The sequence below is a fragment of the Chiloscyllium plagiosum genome, unplaced genomic scaffold (assembly GCF_037043375.1).
Source record: "Chiloscyllium plagiosum isolate Xiang-an unplaced genomic scaffold, Cpla_swu_hap1 HiC_scaffold_15, whole genome shotgun sequence".
Lineage (NCBI taxonomy): Eukaryota > Metazoa > Chordata > Chondrichthyes > Orectolobiformes > Hemiscylliidae > Chiloscyllium > Chiloscyllium plagiosum.
The window spans coordinates 29,450,361-29,478,291 of record NW_028270153.1 but is presented as its reverse complement, the minus strand read 5'-3'; the positions used below and the strand labels follow the sequence as shown (position 1 = coordinate 29,478,291).

The 27,931-nt window shown below is 40.1% G+C and overlaps 1 protein-coding gene across 4 annotated transcripts in view; it reads left to right on the top strand.

The window, feature by feature from the left end:
* The window catches only part of LOC122560172 (DNA (cytosine-5)-methyltransferase 3B), a 290,151-nt gene that overhangs the window by 125,820 nt on the left and 136,400 nt on the right, over positions 1–27,931 (top strand). For all 4 annotated transcript variants that reach the window (XR_015759555.1, XM_087994836.1, XM_043710531.2 and 1 more), the window contains 3 exons: positions 5,213–5,380; positions 15,364–15,522; positions 21,631–21,738. Coding sequence is in view for 3 of the 4 variants with exons in the window: in XM_087994836.1 (XP_087850962.1) it covers positions 5,213–5,380; positions 15,364–15,522; positions 21,631–21,738 (435 nt within the window). In the remaining variant the exon portion in view is untranslated. The remainder of the gene's footprint in view (positions 1–5,212; positions 5,381–15,363; positions 15,523–21,630; positions 21,739–27,931) is intronic.

Here is a 27,931-nt window from a genome sequence, read left to right as displayed (position 1 = left end):
CTTCTTAGGGATCCATGCTTGCTCTCTTAGCACTCACTTACATTGAGCTCCTTGAGCTCACAGCATTCCTACCTTGTCTTGCCTTTTTGCAGATTGTCCCTTCAGCCAGAGAGTAAACAATCACAGTACCCCTGTCTTGTAATTGCCTTTTAACATTGACATAAAATCAGGCAGCTCATTGTGGTTGTCTGCAGTCATCATTCAAGGGGTGGATATATTGTTGTACAGCACATACTATGTCAACCTCACAATTGCACTATGTTCTATTCATGTACTCTGTAAGACATTGCATGTGCTTCATGCAAATGGCCATATCTCAAAGTCTAAGGGGAGTAGTCCTCAGTTAGGGACGTCATGGTTTTGTGCATTTAGAGCAGCTTCAATAATAATCGAGGGACTTGTAAGTGGTCAGATGGCCAGTTGGGTGGACATGGTCAGGACTGTCTCCTTGTAGGAAGTGAGTAACTGAATATTGGGCACCGACCACCCTCCTGGCTCTTTGTGTCTTATTATAGTTTGTTTTCTTCTGGAATGAGACAAAGTGAGGGATTGAATGAGTGCCTGGCATAGTGTTATTGTTAATTCCAATGGGGAAAGGGTTGAGCTGTACCAATTGAGTGATTACAAGGCGCAGAAGCCATCTAGGGTTATTATGACAAGTGAGAAAATCAGGCTAGCATCAGATGAGTGGAGTGTGGAGAGTTAGGGACAATCGTTTAAAAAGCTTGATAGGTCTTGTGAAGAAAAACCCTCCCTCAACATGACAAACTGACATGTAACTGATTTGGATAAGATCAGCCTAGTATTTATTTTTAAAGTTCTCTTTTCTTACTTGATTAGCCTGTAAGTATTTGTATTTCATAGTTGACATCATATACTGTGTGCATGTCTACTAAAGATCAAACAGCAGCATTATGGAGGACACATTCTTGTTACATATGGTACTTTGATATCTAAAAGGTGGGCTGAGTGAACTTCTTTCCAAAGGAGCTATTATTGACTTAGTCCAATAATGCTATTACCTGTTTTATGCTATCACAGTAGCAAATCAGCCACCTGTTTTACAACTCTTCTGATTTTCATTTCCGGTGACTTCTTTCTAAGAGAAGCCCAGTATCACGATAGCATAAAGTTATAATGCTTCAGTTGGTGCATCTAAAACTAACATTAAATTGATCTGGCAAAATCTATTAACAAGATAAACCATCTTACATTTTTTATTGCTCAGCTTTACTTAAAAATGCATTGTGCTTTTTCCCTGTTTCCATGGTTTCCTGATAAGACCATAAGACGTAGGAACAGATGTATACTTTATACAAAGCTGCAAATGCAACATTACTTTAAAAGATATAGATTAGATGAGATTTCAGGTGATTGCTTCTGAGGAAAATCACATATTTGCATTTAGAAATTTGTCCATACCAGTACTTTCATGATTAGGTGAAAGGTTGCGAGGTAACTCCTCCTTTGAGATATAAATATATGAGCTTATTGATTGCTGGGGTGGGAGAATTCAATGAGACAATAGGATCATTTGCTTCTCAAAAGTTAGATATTGAAAGTATTGATAGGTATTTGAGAACTAGAGAAGACATGATTTTGATTTTGATTTTTGCCGTATCTCAAAAGCAAACAGGTTATCGGACAAATATCTATGGTTGACAGCTTATCAAGATAACATAATTCCATCAGTAATTTCAAAAATTTGGTAGAGCATCAAATGAGCATATCTACATCAGAATAAAAAAAATCATAATGTAAGATTTAACAGCAGTCCTATATTCCTCCGAGTGTCTTCTTAATACGACAATGCTAATTGCAGCTCCATGACTTGAGAAACGCAGTACTAGTTTCTTGCTGTATTATTTTACTTTGGTGTCTTGCTTTCTCATTGATGTAATACCAAGCCTAACAGGCAGTGTAACACAACACAAGCAATGAGTAATTGTTACTGCTGTGGCATGCTATCCATTTTACAGCATGAATAGGGATGCAGTCTTCGTTATTGGAGATTTGGGTTCACATTTACCTCTGTCAAATGGATGAATCTTCGATTAGTTAAAGCCTTTGAGTACTCAGGAGCATAGGAATGAGAGTAAGGCTTTTGGTCTGAAGAGACTTCTTTGGCACTTAATATGATCATTGCTGATCATCACTTCAAATCCATAATCCCACACTATCTACATATCCCTTTACATCATTGGTATTTAGAAATCTACACATATCTGCTTTGAATATACTGTATACTCCAGTCTTCTCCCCGTAATCCTTGAGCCCTTTACTGATCAAGAACACATATATATCTCTGTCTTAAATACATTCAATGACTTGGCCTCTACAGCCTTCTGCAGAATCACCAATTTCTAGATGAAGAAATTCCTCTTTGTCTCTGTTCTGAAGGGTCATCCCTTCACTCTGAAGCAGTGCCCTCTGGTCCTAGCTTTTCCGACCAGTGGAAACATCTTCTCCATGTTCACTGTGTCCAGGCCTGTCAATATTCTGCCAGTTTCAATGAGAACCTTCTTCATTCTTCTAAACTCTATCAAACACAGACCCACAGTCCTCAACTCCTCCTCAAATGACAATCTCTTTATTCCCAGGATCATGCTTGTGAACCTTCTCTGGACCCCCTCTAAGGCCAGTACATTCTTCCTTAGATATGGGGCCCGAAACTGCTCACAATATTCCAAATGCGATCTGACCAGAGTCTTATATAGCCTCAGCAGCACATCTCTGCTTTTGTCTTATAGCTCTCTCAAAATGACTCCCAAAATTGTATTTGCCTTCCTAACTGCCGACTGAACCTACTGACTAACCTTAACAGAATCCTGAACTGGAATTCCTCAGTCCCTTTGTGCTTTAGATTTCCAAAGCATTTCCCCATTTAGAACATAATGTATGCTTTTATTCTTCCTACCAAAGTGCAGAATCTCACACTTTTCCATATTGTGATCCATCAGACACTTCTTTGCCACTCTCTTAACTCATCCATGTCCTTCTGCAGCCTCCTGCTTCCTCAACATTACTTGTCCCTCCTCCTATCTTTGTATCATCTGCAAACTTAGCAACAATACCCTTAGCTTCCATATCCAGATTGTTAATATATAATGTGAATAGTTGTGGTCCCACATTGACTGACGTCTGCAGAGCCTCACTAGTTACTAGCTGCCATCCTGTAAAACACCCCATTAACCTGACTGTACCTTTGGCCAGTCAGCCAATCCTCTATCCATTAATATAGAACATAGAACATTACAGTGCAATACAGGCCCTTTTGGCCCTCAAAGTTGAGCCGACCTATCATACCAGTCTGAAGCCCATCTAAACTACACTATTCCATGTACGTCCATATGCTTGTCCAATGACGACTTAAATGTACTTAAAGCAGGCAAAGCATTCCATACCTTTACTACTCTCTGAGTAAAGAAACTACCCCTGACATCTGTCCTATATCTGTCACCCCTCAATTTAAAGCTATGTCCCCTCGTGCTCGCCGTCACCATACTTGGAAAAAGGCTCTCCCTGTCCACCCTATCTAACCCTCTGATTGTCTTATATTCTCTATTAAGTCACCTCTCAACCTTCTCTCTAATGAAAACAGCCTCAAGCCCCTCAGCCTTTCCTCGTAAGACCTTCTGTCCATACCAGGCAACATCCTAATAAATCTCCTCTGCACCCTTTCCAAAGCTTCCACATCCTTCTTATAATGCGGTGACCAGAACTGTACACAATACTCCAGTGTGGCCGCACCAGAGTTTTGTACAGCTGTAGCATAACCTCATGGTTCCGGAACTCGATCCCTCTATTAATAAAAGTTAAAACACTGTGTATGCCTTCTTAACAACCCTGTCAACCTGGGTGGCAACTTTCAAGGATCTGTGTACTTGACCACTGAGATCTCTCTGCTCATCTACACTACCAAGAATCTTACCATTAGCCCAGTACTTTGCATTCCGGTTACTCTGACCAAAGTGAATCACCTCACACTTGTCCGCATTAAACTCCATTTGCCACCTTTCAGCCCAGCTCTGCAGCTTATCTATGTCTCTCTGTAACCTACAACATCCTTTGTCACTATCCACCACTCCACCGACCTTTCTGTCGTCTGCAAATTTACTGACCTGCCCTCATCCAGGTCGTTTATAAAAATGACGGAACAGCAGTGGACCCAACACCGACCCTTGCGGTACACCACTAGTAACTGGACTCCAGGATGAACATTTCCCATCAACCACCACCCTCTGTTTTCTTTCAGCAAGCCAATTACTTATTCAAACTGCTATATCTCCCACAATCCCATTCCTCCGTAATTTGTACAAAAGCCGACTGTGGGGAACCTTATCGAATGCCTTGCTGAAATCCATATACACCACATCAACCAGTTTGCTCTCATCTATCTTCTCTGGTCACCTTCTCAAAGAACTCAATAAGGTTTGTGAGGCACGACCTACCCTTCACAAAACTGTGCTGACTATCCCTAATCAAATTATTCTTTTCTAGATGATTATAAATCCTACCTCATATAACCTTTTCCAACACTTTACCAACAACTGAAGTAAGGCTCACTGGTCTATAATTACCAGGGTTGTCTCTACTTCCCTTCTTGAGCAGGGGAACCACATTTGCGATCCTCCAGTCTTCTGGCACTATTCCTGTAGACAATGACGATTTAAAGATCAATGCCAAAGGCTCAGCAATCTCCTCCCTGGCTTCCCAGAGGATCCTAGGATAAATCCCATCCGACCCAGCGGAATTATCTATTTTCACACTCTGCAGGATTTCTAATACCTCTTCCTTGTGAACCTCAATCCCACCTAGTCTAGTAGCCTGTATCTCGGTATTCTCCTCGACAACATTGTCGTTTTCCAGTACCTTATCCCTAAAACCATATGGCTTGGATTTTGTCTTTAAAATCTTCAAACTTTTTGAGTTGTGATACACAATCAAAAGTAGGAGAAAGATTTTCTAGCTCCAGAAGCTGAGGTAATCGATTTGAGCAGCCTCCAAATCCATTGAAAAATATGGATCATGTTGTAAAATGTTGACTTTACTTGGGAAACAGGAACAAGCTGCTACATGACTTGAAGCACTGTCTGTAAGCAAAAAAAATTGATGATTGACATTCATAATGTTTTGTTGACACTCACATTTTGTGAAAGAATGTTGTTACAAATTATGATGCTTACTTGTTTCTCGATTCTTTTCATTTCAGCTCCAGAAAACCAGGAAAACTCCCTCTGATGTTTTTATAACAGAAAATCCCGTCATTGACCTCACTACAGAATCTTTGGAGAGTAATAAGATGCCTTCAAATCAGGCAGAAGACTTTGTTTGTGAAAACAGTATCGTAAAGACTACAGAAGAAGTCCCTCAGTACCAGGTAAAGTTCTAACTGAAAACTCAGAGAAAGGTTTCAAGAATTCAGGCTCCCAATACAGAATCAAAATCTCTGTGCCAGATGGAACATTTTGATTGGACAGAATATGCTGAGTGACATTTTAACCTCCGCACCTGAATTCCTGATGTGTATTTCTGTAAAATAAGCTCTATGTTGTACACTCAAACTTTAAAATCTATATATCAGTTTCTAAATGGTTTGTCTTCATAATAAACTTTATTAAGTCCAGGCATATTAAGATTACACAAATTGACCACTATTATGATCTATATCGAGACCAATGAATATTAACATCAACATTCACTTAGCTTTATTTAGTAGGCAACTAATACACAAAGCTATAGAAGTAAGGTTGCAGGTAAACAGGGTGTTGAAGAAGTCACTTGGCATACTTGCCTTCATTGGTCAGTGCATTGAGTATCAGAATTAGGATGTAATGTTGCAGCTATGCAGGACATTGATGATGCACTTTTAGAATACTGTGTACAATTTGGTCTCTCTGCTGTACGAAAGATGTTGTTAATTTTGAAAAGATTTAGATGGATGTTGCCAGGACTGGAGGGTTTGAGCTTAGGGGAGAGGCTGAATAGGCTGGGGCTTTCTTCCCTGGAGGCTGAGGTTTATAAGTCATGGTGGGAATGGATAGGGTGAAGAGCCAAGCTCTTTGTCCCAGAATGGGGAAGTCCAAAACTAGAAGGCATAGATTTAAAGCGAGAGGCAAAAGATTTAAAAGGGACCTGAGGGGCAACTTTTCACACACAGGGTAGTGTATGTATGGAATGAGTTGCCAGAGGGCGATGGATGTTGGTACAATTACAACATTTAAAAGGCATCTGGATGGGTATGTGAATAGGGAGAATTTGGAGGGATATGGGCCAAATGCTGGCAAATAGGACTATCTGGTCAGTGCAGACGAGTTGGACCGAAGAGTCTGTTTCCATGACATATAACTCTACGACCCTTAGTATCTACCCCACATCATATTTGTACATTGTATCATATTCTCCGTTGACTTATGGTTTTAAGTTTAAAGTTCACTTCCTTCCACTATTATCAAGCTCATTTCTACTTCCTTTGCCAAGGCCTTTTCCAGTAGCTTTTTAAACAAAGTTCTTTTCACTTTGAGCATATTAAAATCGATCTTCTTTTATAAGGCTCTTGAGGGGAATCTGTGGTCTTTAACCTTTCACACTTGTTTCCTCTAACGTGACATCTGTCATCAGATGTCCTTCACTTGGTGATTAACCCAAATTGATGTCTTTTTATTTGGCATATTGTTTTTACTTCACCCAAATCCATTGGTCTGCATAATTTTGAGAATCCGTAAGTCTGCAGCAATACGGTCAGCTGAATTCTCCTTTTTGTCCAGATGTAAAAGCTTGCACCTGACTTTGGATAAATTTTGACCTGGACTGACTGCCTCCATAGCAACCAGTTCTCATGGGTTTATCAGTTGGCAGGTTACAGCTTAATTTCACACCATCCCCTTTGTTCCAGTTTATTCTGTTTTACTGTAAAATTTACTGATTTACTGTAAATTAAAAAAAAGAGTTTAAAACATGACCATTGTATAAAGCCTATGGTTATAATACTATTAATTCCAGTTAGGTGGTTGTTTTTGACCAGCGCATACCGGCTGGAGTGAAGAGCCTTTTTCTGTGCAGTGACATCAATGACTTCAGAACAACTCATTGGGCCAATGCTCGAACTTTTCTGATGAACATCCTTGAATATTTATATCCAAGGTCTGTGCTGAAAAGCTTGAAGTGTTACCAATTGAAATAATAGGCAGAGTAACTTGAAGAAAACATTTAGTATAAATATTACTATAACTAGATTAGGTTCCCTACAGTGTGGAAATAGACCATTTGGCCCAACAAATCCAAACCGACCCTCCAAAGTGTAACCCTCCCAGACCCATTCTCCTACATTTACCCCTTACTAATGCACCTAACACAATGGGCAATTTAGAATGATCAGTTCACCTGATCACTGCACGTCTTTGGACTGTGGGAGGAAAGCGGAGCACCCGGAGGAAACCCCCGCGGATATGGGGAGAATGTGCAAACTCCACATAGACAGTCGCCCAAGACGAGAATTGAACCCGGGTCCCTGGCGCTGTGAGGCAGCAGTGCTGAACCACTGAGCCACCATATCGCCTCAGCATCCTTATCTTGCTCCACTTTGCTTTGTTTCAGAATGTGGTTGTAACATAGACCTGGAAATTACATTGCATTTAATAAACTTAACATGTTTGTATGAAGTTCCTTCCTATTAACAGAGCAACTAAGCCTCTGTGGAAATAGAGTAAAAAATACTTTGGTTCTGAAGTGATAAATGCTCACATGGGAACATTTTCACTGTCGAATTTCAAGGCTGGGGTTTCTTGAACGTAGTATACAGAGGCCAAGCAGCAATCAGATTCTGCACTGACTGAAAAGGAGAACACTTTCTATTCACTATGGTTTTACGGTATTTTTTACCCTTGTTTTAGGATCAAAGCTTTTTCCAATTGTAATTTGGAAGATGAAATGTTTGCAACATAATTAGCAAGCAATAACTTTAGAGAACTGATGGTGCCGCATCTATTTTCTTGCAAATTGAGTGCAGATCCACTCTGCATAGAGATGTCATGTGGGGAGGCCCTGTACTTTGCCACATTGAGCACAAGATTGTGGGCCAAGACATTACTTTATTATATCTGTGTTATATTTGTATCTCCTTGAAGGCAGCTCAGAGCAACATCAAAGTTTTGACATTTTAAATGTTTTTTATTGGACAATGTCATCAATGTTTATGAGTCAAAGGCAGTAAATGAAGTTAAGTGTTAATCATCTATTTGGATTTGCTGGGGTGGCACAATAAGAAATATTGAAAGGTTTGCAGTTACATCGGAATAAATGAGTGCGGAAGGATGTTGTGGGTTGTAACACATCTGATACAATAAGCTATGCATAGACAGTATACTGTAATATTTTCACTATCTGATTTTGTGGTAATTGTATAGGAAAAATGTGTGTTCCTTTTTCACAATGTTTCATAGATGATTAAACTGGCACTTATATATGTCATTGACTGAAAATCCAATGTTTTGTTTAAATGCTACATTTATTAATGGTGGTGGAAAAGCTGAATGTTTAAGATGGTGGATATATGCAATTAAATGGAATGCACGGTCCAGAATGTAATCAAGTTGTCTGAATGCAGTTGGGGTGGCACTAAATCACACTCCTGATGTGACTTGTAGATGATGGATAGGCCTTGGGAGTCAAGAGGTGAGTTAGTTGCTGCAGTATTCTTGTGCTCTGATCCTGCTCTTGCAATAAACTGGAAAGAGTGCAAGAAGGTTTACAAGTATGTTACTGATACTGAAAGATTTAAATTATAAGGAGAGGCTGGATAGGCTGGGACTTCTTTCCCTGATGAGCAGGATGCTGAGGGCTGACCTTCGAAGAGCTTTATGAAATCATGGGGATGTAGACATGAGGACGAAGGTCTTTTCTGCAAGGTAGGGGGGTCCAAAACTAGAGGATGTAGGTTTAAGGTGAGAGGTAAAGATATAAAAGGGTCCTGAGGGGCACCTTCTTCACACAAAAGGTGGTCTGTGCCTCTGACTCTAATTGCAGTATTTATATGACTAGTCTCGTTCTGGTCAAGTATAATCTCAGGATATTTAATTTGGGGATTTAGCAATGATAATGTCATTTTATGTTATGAGGAGATGGTCATTACCAGATTCTTACATAGCATGAATATGTGGCTAGGGTGTCTGATAACCAGCCCCTTTATCTTATTTTCTGAATGGGTTCCGTGATTGTACAAGGCCCTGAGGCTGTTGCTGCTCCATCTCCTCCAAGTGTTTTCCTATCTAGTAAAGACTAACAAACGTACCATCCAAGATGACTGGATTAAAGTTAATCCAAATGTTTCAGAAGAGCTTTGGAAGCAGCATTCTCAAATAACAAGTTAGGTAACAAGATCCAAAGGGCCACTCAATGCCAGTTGCATATTGCTTTTATCTGATATTAGTGCAATTATGTTTCATTAATTTTATTAGGTTTATTGGCTGGTATTGAGCTCAGGCAAGTCTCCTATTTCAGCAACTAAGTCACATGCTGCGCTGATTACATAATCAAACCAGCCTTTTGCAGGGCAGCTTGAGACTTTCAGTTAAAATGACATGCCTGGAACATGGCACAAATTTCTGTTCTGTTATTTTAACTAAGCATCTGCCCATCTTTAGTCCACCCTTTATCCCTGTGGCTGCATTAAACTTAGTCTATCCTTTGCCTCAGTTGGCTGAGTTAAACTTATTTGAACTGAGGGAAAGAGATTCAAAGATTCATTTTATTCAGAAATCCTCCACTGTTGTGAAATATGTACTGCAGCCTTTGTACATGGTGCACTTGAAGTACTGATGTAGACATGAGTTAGGATAGCCTTTTTTGCATGGACGTAAGGCAAATCTACAAGAAAGTAGCTGACATGAGAAATGTATGAAGGTAATGTAACCTGTGATTTACTTTTCCAAGTAGTGTTGTAGCATTGTGTGTCATGTTCCCTTTTGTTTTGTGTAGCATTTCGTATTTATCTGGACAGAACCTTTATGCTTCTTGAATGGTTGCACAAGTTTGGTAACTTAAAGGAACCAGCTTGTGTTTGACTTGTGTGGGGACCTCCAGATCATACCTTCTACACTCAGTAGAAGCAGAGTGTACAACAACAAGATACACTGCAGAAATTCACCAAGGTTCCTTAAATAGCACCTTCAAAACCTATGACCAGTACCATCTAGAAGGACATGGGGGTAGCAGGCACATGGGAACACTAGTACACATGAGTTCACCTCTTCAAACTATTCACCATCCTGTCTTGAAAATATATCATTGTTTCTTCACTGTCACTGAGTCAAAGTCTTGGAATTCCCTGCCTTGCAGCATTGTGGATCTACCTACATCAAAAGGACTACAGCAGTTTAAGAATGCAGCTCACCACGCTGTCAAGTATAATTAGGAATGAGTAATACATGCTGGCCCAGCCATTGGTGTCCACATCCCCTGAGAGAATAAGAAATTTGCAGTTTAGAGGGAATTGGACTGGCTCCACTCATACAAAGCTGTTGCAGAACTTTACAATCTTTTGAATGCTAAACATGACGAACATATGGGATACAGTTGAAACTTAGAAAAATTGTTGCAGTGAAACATTAGTGATATTTCATAGCAAGTCCTACCAACACACCTAAACTGAATGATTCTGGTTTGGCTGCATGAATATACAAATTAGGAGCGGGAGTAGACCATTTGGTCCCTCAATCCTTCCCTGCCACTTAATATGATCATGGATGATATGATAACTCCATATTTCTGCACACACCTGATAACTTTTGACTCCCTTGCTTAATAAGAATCTATCTACCCATACGTTAAAAACATTCAATGACATTTCTTCCATTACCTTTTAGAAGAAGGGAATTCCAAAGACTCATGGCCCTCTGAGAAAAAAAAAAATTCTCCTCATCTCTGCCTTAATCTGGTAAACCCTTATTTTCAAACTGTTCTAGATTCTCCCATAAAAGAATACTTTCCACATCCAACCTGTCAAGACCCTTCAGCAATTTGTGTTTCAATCATATAATATTTAAACCTTTTACTATTCTAAACTCCACTGATACAACCTTAACTGGTCCAAACTTTGCTTATAAGGTGACCAGTTCATTCCAGGTATTGGCCTGATAAATTTCTGAACTGCTTCTAATGCATTTATCTTCTTTCTCAAATAAAACAATTACTGTAGACTGTAGTCTAGATGTGGTCTTACCAATGTCATAAATAACTGAAGCATAACCTCCCAATTTTTGTCAGAAAAATTAAAGAAGGTTATATTTTATTGCAAGGGCCATATTTTCTGCAATATTCATGTTTTGTACTGCAAACACTTACTTTTGTGTTATTTATTTAAATTTAATACTATCATTAACTTTTGCTATTAGACATAAGTGATGGGTTCTCCCCACTGGAATTTTTTCTTTCTTGTTGGAATTCTGTAAATTGTGAAATAGCCCCTTAATTGTCTGGCACTGCATCCTATCCCTTTAACCTAAATTGCCAGCTCACTTTAGCTAGGTCTGCTTTCTTGCCTTCCTGCTGCCTTTATTTAATTTTAAACTATTAATCTTGGATCCATTCTTCTCTCCTTCAAACTCAATGTAAAATTCCATGGTGTTGTAATTGCTGCTCCCTAGAGGCACCTTCACTTTGAAGTGATTAATAAATCCTATCCCATTGCACAATACTAGATCTAGTATAGTCTGCTCTAGAATGTGCTGCTCTAAGAAATCATCTTGAAAATATTCCATCAGCTCCTTAGGTAGGCTGGCTTTTCTCGTCTTGATTTTCCACTTTATGTGTAGATTGAAATCTTCCATGCCTCTCTGAGAAGCTCCCATTATTTCTTTTTTTATACTTCATCTTACTATAAGGTTACTATTAGGGGGCCTTTACAACATTCTGGCAAATGGGTTCTTGCATTTATAACTTATCATCCCTCCCCAAAATGTATCTATATCCTGGTTTCCTGGTGGAGCTATGCCTCTGCCTTTTCCTGGTTTTCTCTTCTTCCTAAATGTTGTGTATCTTTCATTATCCAGATCCAGTCTGTATCATCCAACAGCCATGTCACTGTAATGGCTGTCAGAGCATATTTATTTATTTCTGTTAGCATTAATAATTCATGTCTTTTGTTTTGTATTTATGTACATATGGGTACAGAGCCATCAGTTTTGTCTTTTTTTTAAGTTTTGCAACCTTTAGCCTGATCTGTTGATTCAGTTTTGGATTTATACACATCCCTTTCTGTCACAGTCTGTTTAGGCTGTGGGTGGTATGGTGGCACAGTGGTTAGCACTGCTGCCTCACAGCGCCAGAGACCTGGGTTCAATTCCCGCCTCAGGTGACTGTGTGGAGTTTGCACATTCTCCCTGTGTCTGCGTGGGTTTCCTCCGGGTGCTCCGGTTTCCTCCCACAGTCCAAAGATGTCAGGTGAATTGGCAATGCTAAATTGCCTGTAGTGTGAGGTGAAGGGGTAAATGTAGGGGTATGGGTGGGTTGCGCTTTGGCGGGTCGGTGTGGACTTGTCGGGCCACACTGTAAGTAATCTAATCTAATCTAATCTAATCATTTCCCATATTAACACCTTTCTCTCTTGCCTTGTCTCTACTCTTTGATTTACTCGATCTTCCAAAGTTGGATCTTTTCTTCATCTATTTAGCTTGCATGTAGACTGTCATAATCATACAGCTCTCACTTTGCTTGTGCTTGTGTTCCATGAAGTAGAATGTCACTTCTGCAGAGCCAGTCTTTGAACCATTTCACCAAACCTAAGTGCCCTTTGCTGATTTGCATCCAGAAGGTACTACCTTTAGAAGTTCTGTTTCTTAATTTGGTACTGAGTTCCTCATGCTAACTATTGCAGAACCTTTTTTTTGTCCTGCACATGTCATTGATGCTTACATGGGCCAGGATGATTAATCCTCTGCATTGCACTGTAAATTCCTCACCAACCCTGAGCAGATGTCCTGAATCCTGGCACTCAGGTAGACAGCACAACCTCTGGACTCTTGTTCTTTGCTGCAGAGAACAGTGTTAATCCCCTTCACTATACTGGCCCCTACTACACTACGTTCCTTTTTACTCTCCCACAGTGCCATAGAAGTTGATCTTATCTGCCCTGCTACCTTGACTGACCTCTAACTTGTTGGTTATTGATGAAGGTTGTAGCTTCTGCACTCCTTCCCTCACTTCTTCACTCACAGTTACACCTTCCTTTCTCTGAGTAATGACCAAATCAGACAATCCGATCCTAAAGGGAATGACTGCCTCCTGGTGAAAAGTATCAAGGCAACATTTCCTCTCTGTAATGTATTGCATTGTGTAGTTCAGCTTCCAGCTTTCAGCTTTCATATTCAGAGCTGAAGCTCCTCAACCTGTAAACATTTACTGAATATATATTTGCCCTGGATCACACTGGCATTCATGAGCTCTCACATACTGCACACATAACATATCCTTAACTACAGAAGTAACTACATAATTAGTTTATTCAGTTATTTATTTTCCTTTATAAATGAGTAGAATAGATGTTACTGCCATATAGTATGGGCTGTAGAAAGTTTATAGAGACCATCAGTTACTCTGCAGGCCATGCCCCTGAAAGTGGAGAAAAATCCTAATCACATTGAATTATACATCAGTCACATGCTTGACATATCTTGAGGAATAATCTGGCTGATAATTCATGAGATCCTTTCATTTTGGTTAAAGGGGCACAGATAGAAGAATTGAGTGCAGCGGTGACCTTGACTGCCCCTGGCAATTACATTTTTATGGAAGAAGCTGACTGCAGTGTTTTACAGCAAACAACACCAAGTTCCAACTGCTTCCACCCGTGCACATCAATGTTTACCATCAATATTTAGTCTAAGCTATACAGACCCTCTTTAGTCTAAAAACCTTTTCCCTGACCAAATCGGTCCCATAATGCATGCAAGGCAGCATGAAACAACCTAAAGGAGCTGTGCATGTAAGGAAATTTCCTGTATAATCAGGAAAAAAAAGTCAAGGAAGCCATTTTCTTCACCACTGCACTTTTCAGCATTTCCATGGGGTTATTTCCTCCTTAATAGCCTAGTCTACTTTTCAGTCAGTCCCAACACCGTTCCCAATCCAATGCTGCCTTCTCGCACAGGCAAAAAGCTGTAATTTGACCTCACCCTCCTGTGCAGAGCATTGATCACTCCTTCCAAATGAATGAGTGAATTATTTATACTTGTTTCAATATGCGGCTGTATTTGCGGCTCGTGATATGGTCTCCTCTAAACTGGAGAGACAAGCAAAGATTAGGTGACCACTTTGCAGAGTCTCCATTCAATCTGTAAATGTGTCCTTGAGCTTTGGGTTGCCTATTCATTTATTTTCTTGTATCATTCTCACTCCTGACCTCTGAATGTATCATAGAAGCTCCACTTAAGCTCAAGAAACAGCAACTTATCTTTTGATTTAGCAGATTTAATCCTTGTGAACTCAATTCAGTTGTTTCAAACCATGATCTCACTCCCCATTTCCTGCATTGAAACTATAGGTGATCATTCTGCTACTTCTGTTTACACTTGCACCCCATTTAGATTAGATTAGATTACTTACAGTGTGGAAACAGGCCCTTCGGCCCAACAAGTCCACACCGACCCGCCGAAGCGCAACCCACCCATACATTTACCCCTTTTACCTAACACTACGGGCAATTTAGCACGGCCAATTCACCTGACCTGCACATCTTTGGACTGTGGGAGGAAACCGGAGCACCCGGAGAAAACCCACGCAGACACTGGAAGAATGTGCAAACTCCACAAAGTCAGTCGCCTGAGTCGGGAATTGAACCCGGGTCTCTGGTGCTGTGAGGCAGCAGTGCTAACCACTGTGCCACCGTGCCGCTCATCTAGACTTGTATTTTCCTTATTTGCTTGCCCCCTTATCAGTGACTTTGCTTTGCACCCCTTTTTTTCATTTATCTTTCCTGTCTTCCACCTCATCACAGATCTTTTGTTCTTTTTTCACCTCTTCTCTGTATTTGCTTAACACCTATTATGACATTTTCTGAGTTCTGGTGAAAGACCTAATGAAAGATAAGGGAGGAATCAAACAAAATTTTTTAATTCCTAATTTTGTAGACACAATCTCTCACCTTGTCATGGATGTGCTTTTGTCAGAAAATACCAGAAAAATGATTGACCAAATTCAAATTTGTTTTTGTCTCCTGGCAACCAGCTACACTAGCTGCTGGATCAAAAGGTTACATTGTATCTTGTTCAGAACACTTGGTGCTGTCAGGTAGTTCTGTTAGCTTTTAACTTTCTTAAAGGTACAGTACTTTCCACATCTTAATAACAAATGTAATTTTTTTATCTTTAGGATGGTAAAGGTTATGGTATTGGGGAGCTGGTTTGGGGGAAGATCAAAGGATTCTCATGGTGGCCAGCCATTGTGGTTTCCTGGCGTACACCTGGAAGAAGGCAAGCTGCAACAGGAATGAGGTGGCTTCAGTGGTTTGGAGATGGCAAGTTCTCAGAGGTAAGTCCAAAGATAAATCAAAGTTTCAGAACAACTTTACTCATGTACATTGTTTTCTGAATGATCATACAGTAAAATTTCAAATTTGGTGAATTTCCCATACACATGCTTAAATTGTATGGGAATTTTTATGTAGATCTGGGTGTCCTACACAAAATAAGGATAGTAAATGCAAGAATATATTATGTCCATATGTGAATTTTGCCAGTTGGGGCTTACACTTAAATGTGCTGAATTTATTCAGATGTTTTGGCTTTCTCATCCTCTACCTTGGAGCTGTTCAATGTGCTGTCAAATCATTTTCACTATGGTAAATTAAGTTCTACTCAAGCTTTTTTCCTATGTCGTTTGTGTCATGCATTTAGTATGTTCATGAAAGATTAATCTCCATTTGAACAAAGCAGAATCTGAAAATTATTAATTTCCAATACAGTGTTAAATATATTAACTGCTACTATTTCTAATAAAAGTTCCTCATCAGTTTCACACATAACTATACAGATGAAGTTAAAAGTCATACAACATCAGGTTATAGTCCAACAGGTTTATTTGGAAATACAAGCAGCGCTCTTTTGTTTAGAAGATGAAGGGGCAGCGCTCCAAAAACTTTTCCTTCTAATAAACCTGTTGGTCTATAACTTGGTTAGCGAGTTTTGAGAAGATTTGTAGAATTTTATGGCAGTAAAGCAAAATTCACTAAAGAGGAAGAAAACAACAACAAACTGCCATTCCTAGATGTTACAGTAGAGTGAACAGCCAATGGTGAATTTCAAACCAGCGTCTACAGGAAAACAACACATATGGACCAAATACTGAACTACAGAAGCAATTATCCCAACATCCACAAGCAAAGCTGCATTAAAATATTTGCTGTTTATTCAGTCAAGTAATGGTGGTCACTAGAATTTCATTAAATAGGAAACCATAAGACCATAAGACATAGGAGTGGAAGTAAGGCCATTTGGCCCATCGAGTCCACTCCGCCATTCAATCATGGCTGATGGGCATTTCAACTCCACTTACCCGCATTTTCCCCATAGCCCTTAATTCCTTGTGACATCAAGAATTTATTAATCTCTGCCTTGAAGACATTTAGCGTCCTGGCCTCCACTGCACTCTGCGGCAATGAATTCCACAGGCTCACCACTCTCTGGCTGAAGAAATGTCCCGCATTTCTGTTCTGAATTTACCCCCTCTAATTCTAAGGCTGTGTCCACTGGTCCTAGTCTCCTCGCCTAATGGAAACAATTTCCTAGCGTCCACCCTTTCCAAGCCATGTATTATCTTGTAAGTTTCTATTAGATGTCCCCTTAATCTTCTAAACTCCAATGAATACAATCCCAGGATTCTCAGCCGTTCCTCATATGCTAGACCTACCATTCCAGGGATCATCCATGTGAATCTCTGCTGGACACGCTCCAGTGCCAGTATGTCCTTCCTGAGGTGTGCGGACCAAAACTGGACACAGTACTCCAAATGGGGCCGAACCAGAGCTTTATAAAGTCTCAGTACACAACGGTGCTTTTATATTCCAACCTTCTTGAGATAAATGACAACATTGCATTCGCTTTCTTAATCACGGACTCAACCTGCATGTTTACCTTTAGAGAATCCTCGACTAGCACTCCCAGATCCCTTTGTACTTTGGCTTTATGAATTTTCTCACCGTTTAGAAAGTAGTCCATGCTTGTATTCTTTTTTCCAAAGTGCAAGACCTCACATTTGCTCATGTTGAATTTCATCAGCCATTTCCTGGACCACTCTCCCAAACTGTCTAGATCCTTCTGCAGCCTCCCCACTTCCTCAGTACTACCTGCCTGTCCACCTAACTTCGTATCATCAGCAAACTTCGCTTGAATGCCCCTAGTCCCTTCATTCAGATCGTTAATATATAACGTGAACAGTTGCGGTCCCAACACTGAACCCTGTGGAACACTGCTTGTCACCGGCTGCCATTCCGAAAAAGAACCTTTTATCCCAACTCTCTGCCTTCGGTCAGACAGCCAATCCTCAATCCATACCAGTAGCTCACCTCGAACACCATGGGCCCTCACCTTGCTCAGCAGCCTCCCGTGTGGCACCTTATCAAAGGCCTTTTGGAAGTCTAGATAGACCACATCCACTGGGTTTCCCTGGTCTATCCTACTTGTCACCTCTTCAAAGAATTCCAACAGGTTTGTCAGGCACGATCTCCCCTTATTAAATCCATGTTGACTTGTTCTAATCCGACCCTGCTCTTCCAAGAATTTAGAAACCTCATCCTTAATGATGGATTCTAGAATTTTACCAACAACCGAGGTTAGGCTAATTGGCCTATAATTTTCCATCTTTTGTCTTGAACAAGGGGGTTACAACAGCGATCTTCCAATCATCCGGGACTTTCCCTGACTCCAGTGACTTTTGAAAGATCTCAACCAATGCCTCCGCTATTTCCTCAGCCACCTCCCTCAGAACTCTAGGATGTAGCCCATCGGGGCCAGGAGATTTATCAATTTTAAGACCTTTTAGCTTTTCTAGCACTTTCTCTTTTGTAATGGCAACCATACTCAATTCAGCCCCCTGACTCCCTTTAATTGTTGAGATATTACTCATGTCTCCCACTGTGAAGACTGACGCAAAGTACTTATTACATTCTCCAGCTATTTCCTTATCTCCCATCACTAGGCTTCCAGCATCAGTTTGAAGTGGCCCAATGTTTACTTTTGCCTGTCGTTTGTTTCTTATGTATTGAAAGAAACTTTTGCTATCATTTCTAATATTACTGGCTAGCCTACCTTCATATTTCATAAATGATTCTGGACATGAAATTATGTGCAGAAGCACAGCAGAAACCATTGGATGGTGGCCAAAAAATGTGGGAACCGGCTCTTGATGCAACAGGTTATTGACCCTATTTCCTTTCAGTACTTCTAACTCTCCTAAAAACATACAACGTGTAATTGAGATCAGTGGCTTTTGTTCTTTGAGCACAATGAGTACTGTTTCAGACAAAAGTGGCATCTGAGACGCATACATACACTTTTGGAGTGAATTGTATCAGATGCTATATTGTTAAGGTTGTTTGAACATAAAGTGATCAACTGCTGTAAGCGGACAGAGCAGGTATACTATGGAATGGATATTACGTACCATTGCCAAGTTTTAAGTGGACATCATGTAATATGGGGAGGGTGGCTACTCCACTACCTTCACAACCACATCTGAGCTCATCCCCATAATTTAGAGGGTGGGTAGATAGCAAAATTGGCAGCCCTCTCACTCTATGAAAATAAATAATTAAGGCTCAATTAAGTTTGTTAAAACCTGAATTGATCCTAAATACATAAAGCAACAGGAAATAAGGGAATGCTATGTTTTGTGGGTCCTTCTTTCCTTTCTGGGCACCCACGAAGAAAATGACAACCTTTTCCTAATCACATATTCTTTTTAAAACCCTCTCAACTGGCTAGTGCCTCCTTGCTGGATAATGGACTTCGAGCCCTGTGTAAATTCCTTTTCCAATTTGGTTCCCGACTCTTTTGTGCTTCTTGACGTCAAACATTTGTCAGGCAGTAGACAGTCAATGCATCAGGTTATGCATACCCATGGTATTTGTTTGCAAGTTGCCCCATTAGAGCCTTATCCAAATCATTGTAGCTGAACCCACAAATGACTTCACCCTTTGGTGAGTTTGAAGCTGAAAATCCTTTTGTCCATATCCCTCATCCCCCTAGCCATCCTGTCTATTTATCCATTATCCTCTAAATTATACAAGTACAAGCGTCTGAGTTGGAGGTACAAGAATGAAATTGGCTGATGATACTTCAGTATCAGCACTGGCTTTTTGCTGTTCCTCCAAGTGTCTGAATGTGAGAAGACAAATATGTAAAATTGGTGTTCAGGTTTGGGGACAAGGAACAAATGCATGCTAACATCAGTTGCAGCTTGTACATCAGAAGAGTATATGAGATGAAGGAAAATAAGGTGCATTAAACATAGGGAATATCACCAGCTTTGATGATTTCAGCTTCTCCACTGGCCCAAATCTCAGTAATAGGTATTTAAATAACGACAAGCACCAGCTTCTCCATGCAAGTCAGGACATGTGGATGAGCCTATGATTCAGCACTGCCTTGTCTTGCAAGAGAGAGGGAAATGTGAGAGTGTGTTAGTTTAAACTCTTTGGTTGCTATGGCTGTCATGTTGATGAAATGTATAAGTTGATATAGGGCTTGCAGGAAAGAGGTCATTAAACCTCTTGCAGCATTGCATCCAGGTCCATAGGGTTTTAATGCCTAGCTTGATCTCCATGATTATCTGTTGCCAGATTGGCTTCTGTTTATGTGTTTGAAGGACCTCCTGGCCCTCTGTAAATGTAGAACATCACTACTCTTCTCCATTTACTTCACCAAAGCTACAGCACAACATTTGAAAGGTTTGAAACCCATACTCCATCTCCTTGTATTATTGCTCAGTGTTTCCAAAGTCAGATTCACTTCTTGAATGACTGTCTTCATCTGTTTCAGCCACAATGCACCACCCCCCTCCCCCCCACCCTTTTGAAGGGGGTGGTTGGAATAGTGTGGTGATGTAATGACAGTGTACCTGGATTAGTAATTCAGAGATTTGAATTGAATTAAAGTCTGGAATACGTCAACTAATGGTGACTATGTAACCACTCTCAATTGTTGTGAAAACTCAGTTGGTTCATTAATCTCCTTTAAAGAAGGAAATCTACTGTCTTTGCCTGGTCTGACCAATTTGTGACTGCAGACCCACAGCAATGTGGTTGACTCTTAACAACCATCTGGGCAATTTGGAATGGGCAATAAATGCAGGTCCAGCCAGTGATGTGTACATCCCATGAATGAATTTTAAAAAAATGCTAGGTTTAAACATTGCATGCCAGTTTGCAGTACCAAAAAAAAGAGAAATATTTCTGCTGAATATGTAGTTGGTTATAACTACTTACAAAATTTTCCCATACTCTGATATCTTCTTTCAGTAGCGTGGAAGTGAAATCACTTCACACAATAGGCAGCGCAAAGCTGGTGTGCTCCTTATGTTTCAGACAACGGGATTGGATTAATCATGCATTGTAATCCATGCACTCATTTTCAAGGGCCATTGAATTCAGCACACAGAGAGTAATAGATTAATAGAGCATTGAAAGGGACCTTTCAGCAGATTGAATCTGCACAGATCTTTTGATCAGTAATCCAGTTAGTCCCACTTGCATGCTTTTTGCTTATAACTCTGCAATTTCATTTTCCTTCAAGTATTTATTCATCCAATTTCTTTTGGAAGGCTACTATTGACTTTGTTTCCACCACCATTTCAGGCAGTGCATTCCAAACTCTAATCACTCGTTGTTGAAAAAAAATTCTCATCTGCCTCTTGTTCTTTTGCCAAGCATCTTGAATCTGTGCCTCTGGTTAATGACCTCATGGCCATTGGAAATGGTTTCACTTCACTTTCTCTAGTTGAACCTTTCTTAATTTTAAATACCTGTTTCAAATTCTCTGCTGCATTGCAATATTCCATCTGGCACTTTGGGTCATGTACATCTTTATAGGTGTAATACATCGATCCTGACCATGCCATTAACCCAGTCTCTAATAACCCTGACTCTTCAATTTGGTATCAGCTCATCATCTTTCCAAGTTCACAGTCACAGATCCCACTCCTCTAGCTCACTGGAACCAACAGAATTTCAACCTCTTTTTGACAATATTTGGCAATGCTCTAGTTTGATGAAAGAGCCTTGTTTTGTAAGGCACTACTCAAAAAATGATTACATTGTTGTGTTTGGACAATGGGATCGGAATGTAGGACTGCCTTATAAAGCTGCAGTGGTTGGCAGGCTGGTCATTCTGCAATAACATGCGTCAATGTAAATTGCTTGTAACATGATCGACACATTGTGGATGTTATTTGGATAATGCAATGGGTTACTGAACGCATCTACTGAACGGGTGTAGTGATTATCTGTTAGCAATCTTCTGCAGCGCAATTTTCCATAGCGCGAGGTTTTAGAGGAAAACAACTGTCGCATTATAGCAGAACGACCTGTATAGGCCTATTCTGAATGGTCTGGGTTACTAATATTTTTTGTTTTCTTGTTTCAAGGTTTCTGCCGACAAACTTGTGCCTTTAACTGCTATTGGTCAATACTTTCACACTTCTGCGTTTAACAAGCTGGTGTCTTACAAAAGGGCTGTGTTCCAGGCTCTGGAGGTAATTGCACTTGTTAAAGCTAGGATTGCAATTTTGTATTTGAAATCGTTGAAATTTGAAATTGAATGGTGTGGCAGCATATGTAGAGAAAAAGCAGAATTTCGGATTCAGTGACCCTGCTTCAGAATTTTTGGTTTTTTTGTCTGTATAGTTATATGAAAATAAATTTTGTAAATAGCTATAGAATTTTTAAACCTTTTCCTTCCCTCGATAGTTAGGTTATTAATTTGATCCTAAAATGTGGTGCAGAATCTTCAGAGGTAACTGGTCAGGAAATCACTGACCCGTACACCGTCTTTCCTGACTCTTTAGTTGGAAATTCAGAAACTGTTAGAGCAGTTTCTTTCTTTATTGCGTGCGCAACTGGGGATGAGCTCTTGCATCTACAGAATAGAGGAAGTTAAGAAACTTCACGTCCCTGTTTTCCGATACCTAACAAGCTTTTTTGCAGAAACAAACAGAAATTGCTGGAAAAACTCAGCACGTCTGGCAGCATATGTGGAGAAAAAGCAGAGTTAACATTTCGGATTCGGTGACCCTTCTTCAGAATTTTTGGTTTTTTGCTCAGTTTTTTTACTGTATAGTTATACTAAAATAAATTTTGTAAATAGCTATAGAATTTTCCATTCCTCTTGTTTAGAGCGGATCCATGCTTCTGTAGGCCTTCCTGATAGTCTGATGAGATGAAGAAACTTGTCATATGCGAAAGCACTTCAAACATAAAAGCCTATTTGTCAACTTTGTTCCAGAAGAATTACTGCTGTTTGTCATTAAGTTGACCTGTATTCTCTCAGCCTTCAATTCTCTGTCAAAGAGACAAATTTCATGATAATGCATCACCTCCTAAGGGTTCCCTTCCTGCATGAGATTATTTGACATGGTCATAGACTCCCTACAGTATGGAAACAGGCCAGCAACTCTACACCGACTCTCTGAGCAGCATGTCATCCAAACTCATTCCCTTAACCTATCCCAGTAATCCTGCATTTCCAATGGCTAATCCACCTAATGTATACATCCCTGGACACCATGGGCAAGTTAGCAAGGCCAATCCACCTCTGGATTGTGGGAGGAAACCTATGCAGACATGGGGAGAATGTGCAAATTACACAGACAATCGCCAGAGGCTGGAATTGAAACTGTGAGACCTGGCACTGTGAAGCAGCCAGTGCTACCCACTGAGCCACCATGTCACCCCAGTTTAGTGCAGTTAGCTGGAAAGATGGTTTGCAATGTAGACTTACACCAACACTGTGGCTTCAATTCCTGCATTGGCTGAGGTGACCATGAATGATTCTTCTTCTCAACCTCTCCCCTCACCCGAGGCATAGTGATCCTCAAGTTAAGCCATCACCCGTCATCCTTCTCTAACGAGAGAAGCCTTATCATCTTTAAGAGATGGCAACTTTATGTTTAAATCATTTGAATGTCCTAGAAACCTTTTAAAGTTGCAAATATAACAAAGAGATGAGCTTTGCTGTGAAGTCTTTCGCAACTCCAAGTTGTTCAACTGCTGAGTAATTATTTTGAACTGCTGTAATGTAGGAAAGTACAGTGATCAATTTAAGCACAACAAGATCTCACAAATAACTGATTCTTTGACTATAACAATAAGAGTTCAAATTTATATAATGAAATTAAAATAATAAAACATCCCAGTATACATTCTAGGGGAATAGTGGAGCACAATTCCAAGCCATTTAAGGAGATATTAGACCAAATGTTTGGTTAAAGAAGTACTTTTAAGCACAATTTAAATGAGTAAAAAAAGTGTTGGAGAGGAGTCGGTCTGAGGGCCTAGGCAGCTAAAGGTATGGCTGCCAATAAAAGAATGCTTAATACCAGGATCCGGAAGAGACAAGGAGGAGCTTGGAGGTTTACAGGAATTGAAGGGCTACAGGAGCTTACTGAACTAGAGACATGCAAGTCTGGGAAACAATTTAAAAACAAGGCTGAGAATTTTAAAATCAAGGTTTTGGTTGACCAATAGTCACTGTAAGTTAGTGAGCACATGGGAGACTGATAAATGAGATTTGGTGCAGTTTAACGTAAAAGCACAGAGATTGGAATGGCCTCAAGTTTTAAGTGGGGGAACATGAGAAATCATGGAGAGAATAATGAGGAGTAGAGGTGACAATGGTTTGATGAAGGTTTCAGTACTGAGGCAAGGTGGAGTTCAGGAAATGTTATTTGGCGGGGGAGGTGGAATGAGCTATCTTAGTGACAGTGCAGGTGTGTAGTGGGATTCATATTGGGACTAGACAGAACTTCATCTTTAGAAACAATCTCTAGTCAACCTCAGATAGTTGGCAGGAAGAGGAATGAGACAGGTGTTGAGAGAAAGGAGTTTGTGATACAGTCTAAAACAGTGGCTCTGTCTTCCTAGTACTTTTTGGAAGATCAAAAATTTCCTCCAATTATTAAATGTCGGTCAAGCAGTCAGACAATGCAGGGGTCAAGCGCAAGAGAACAGAGGTAAAGCAGGTACCATTAGGATATGTATGGAAACTGACTCGATGAGCAGGACTTTGGGGCCTGTCTGATTCAGGCACAGAGGCACATGGGACCCAAAAGCATTGGCACAGCAGGCATTGCCAATGTATCAACCCTGTTTTGGGTCTTTTTACTGTGTGACTTTGGTTCCAGCAAGGCATTTTGTGAACTTTTATAACAGCAATTTAAGAAGGATGATTGGAAATTTCCAGTCAGCTTTCAGTTTCCAGTGGAAACTTGATTGTTTGAATCCCTCCAATGTGTTTTGAGAAAAATGGGCCTTGACCTGGGTTGCAACAGTATTTCCAGATTTCATGAGAAAGGGAGTTTGGAGATTAGTTTACAAGGTCAAGATTGATTTTATGAGGACAGCAGTGGCGATAGATTTGAAAGAGAAAGGAGAGCATCTGAAGAGAAAGGCCTGATAATAATGTCAATTAACATAGGGACCAAGAAAAGTAGGAATTAGTAGGATTAACTCAAGAGAAGAAGTGGATCTCATTGACAAGCTGAGCTTGGAGGGTGCATTCGAGGATTGGAGCAAAAGACCATAAAATAGTACACCACAAGAACAGATCTTTCAGCCCACCATGTCTGTACCAACCATGATGTCATTGCTAAACTAATTCCATCTGCCTGAACATTGTACATATCCTTCTACTCCCTGCCTTTTCATGTGTCTGTTGAAAGGCCTTTTAAACCTTGTTAATGTATCTGCTTCTATCATCTGCCTGGCAGTGCGTACCAGGCAACTGCTAATTTTGGTGTAAAAAAAATTTTCCTTTCGCATATTCTTTAAGCATTTTTCCTCTCACCTGAAACTTATGTCTCCTAGTATTTGACATTTCCAACCTGGGAAAAAGTCTCTGACAATTCACCCTATCCATGTCTATCATAATTTTATGTACTTCTATCAGGTTGCCCCTCAATTTCAGTTGCTCTAACAGAAATAATCCAAGTTTGTACAACCTCTCATTACAGCTAATGCACTCCAATCCAGGCAACATCTTGGTAAACTTCTTCTGCACCTTCTCCAAAGCATCAACATTCTTCATTCATCAGCAACCAGATCTGCACATAATACTCCAAATGTCACCTAACTAAAGTTTTATGCAGCTGCAGCATGACGTGCCAACTTTTATACTCTATGCTGCAACTGACGAAAGCAAGCATTCTGTCTTTACTACCTTATCAACTTGTGTTGCCAATTTCAGGGAGCTATAGACTTGCACCTCAAGATCCTCCCAGTCAATGCTCCTAAAGGTCCTGCCATTTACTTTATACCTTTCTCTTGCATTTGACCTCCCAAAATGCATCACCTTATACTTGTCTGGATTAAAGAATCTTCTCATAATTTCCCTACCATTGATGTAAGACTCACCAGCCTATAATTTCCTGGTTATCCTTGTTGCTGTTCTTAAACACAGGGACACCATTGGCTATTCTGCAGTCTTCTGGAATCTTGTCTGTGGTTAAAGAGGACAAGGACCAGCAATCGCCTCTCTTGTCTACCTCAGTATCTTGGGATAGATCCCATCAAGCCCCAGAGACTTACCTATCTTAATGTTTTTCATGATACCAACGCCACCTCTTCCTTAATATCAAAATCTTTCCATCATCCTTGTCCTTTTGTTTGGTGAATATTGATGCGAAGTACTCAATAAGGACCTCATCCACTTCTTCCCGCACCATGCATAAATTCTCTCCATTGTCCTTGAGTGGACCTATCTTTTCCCCCGTTACCCTGTTGCTCCTAATATATGTATGAAATGTATTGACTTCTCCTTCTTCCTACTTGTCAAAGACATTTCATGGTCCCTTCTAGCCCTCCTAATTCCTTGTTTAAGTTATATCCTGCTTTCTTTATACTCAAGGGCCTTGTTTGATTTTAGTTTTCTAGACTTTACATGTGCCTCCTTTGACTTTTTGACTAACTTTGCAATATCTCTTGTCATCCTAAGTACCCAAATCTTACCATTCTTATCTTTTATCCTCACAAAAACACGCCAGTCCTGAACTCTGATCAAATGGCCTTTAAAAGACTTCCATATGTCAATTAAGGATTTAACCCTCAAACAGCCATCCCAATCTAATTTCTCCAGTTCCTGTTGTAATTAATCTCCACCCAATTTAGCACTTTCACCCGAGGACCAGTCTTGTCCATAACTATCTTAAAACTTATGGAATTATGATCACTGTTCCCAAATGTGCCCCTCCTGAAGCTTTGATCACCCGACTAGGTTCATCCCCAGTCTAATACAGCTCATTCCCTGATTGGACTATCTACATTGGTTCTCAGAAATCCTCCTGGAATAATCTAAAAAAATTCACTGAGGGAGTCACAGTCAATGTTTGGGAGGTTAAAATCTCCCACTTTATAAGATATGTTTACATATCTTTCCTCTATTGCCCACTAACTATTGGAATGTAATTCAGTGTTAGGGCAAGTTAAGTCTGTTGGAATATGTAGGCGAGATGAGAAGTATTACCAATTGATTAGCACGTCTTAATTCATCTCCAATTGGTTAAAACTCTCTGATGAAATAGCAGATAGAAGAATTGCAGGTGAACATTTGTACACAGTAGTATTCCACGATGTGATTCCAGAGCTACTATATTCACAGTACCCTTAAAGTTGTTTATAGGAAAGTACTGCAAAACAGTTTCTGACGAATGGTCAAATATGTTATTATGTTTCATTCTGAAAAATCAGGTCACAACGTCGTGGTTATGAACTGGTGGCAAAGTGTTCATTTTTATTTTTGCAGTTTTGAATTCCTGGTCTAATCAAGATATGTATCCTCAATATTGGAGTAACCAGTACATATCTCTAAATCCATAACAGACAAATCTCAGTTGATGTCCTGTGAAATATAGACTGTGTTCTTGGATGTGATTAGCTTAGATTCCCTACAGTGTGGAAACAGGCCCTTCAGCCCAACAAGTCCACACCAACCCTCTGAAGAGTAACTCACCCAGACCCATTTCACTCTGACTAATGCACCTAACACTACGGGCAATTTAGCATGGCCAATTCACCTGATCTGCACATTTTTGCACTGTGGGAGGAAACCAGAGCACCTGGAGGAAACCCACGCAGACATGGGGAGAATGTGCAATCTCCACACAGGCAGTCGCCTGAGGCTGGAATTGAACCTGGGTTCCTGGCGTTGTGAGGCAGCAGTGCTAACCACTAAGCCACTGTGCTGTCCCAAAGAGGATTTGTTTTCTCTATAGTTAATATTATACACAAACTTCTGCTAGTGTAGAATATCTATAAATCAACTGAAAGTCTGACTGCATAAAAAATTTACAGCAAGTGCATGTTTGCAATTTTTAAAAATTGCACATGTGGCTTTTGGAGAACTGTAGTTAGAGCTAACAACTGGACTAGAAATTTGACTATCCAGAGTTTCCACATAAATTGATTTCCCATTCTAAGTACAGGAATTGGTGTTAATTTTGCAGTTTGTATTGGATGGTAAGAGTCAGACTGCCAAAAGTAGAATTTTGCAATATAACTAAGCAAGCTGGTCAGGAGTGTGCCTCAAATATTTTTGTTCATTTATATTCTTGACTGAATCAAAATTATTTTTTCACAGAACATATGAGGAATAGGATGAAAGATTGCCTTGCATATTGTTCTGAAATTGTGTAAAGGTTGATTGCATAGGCGAAAGTGAGGACTGCAGATGCTGGA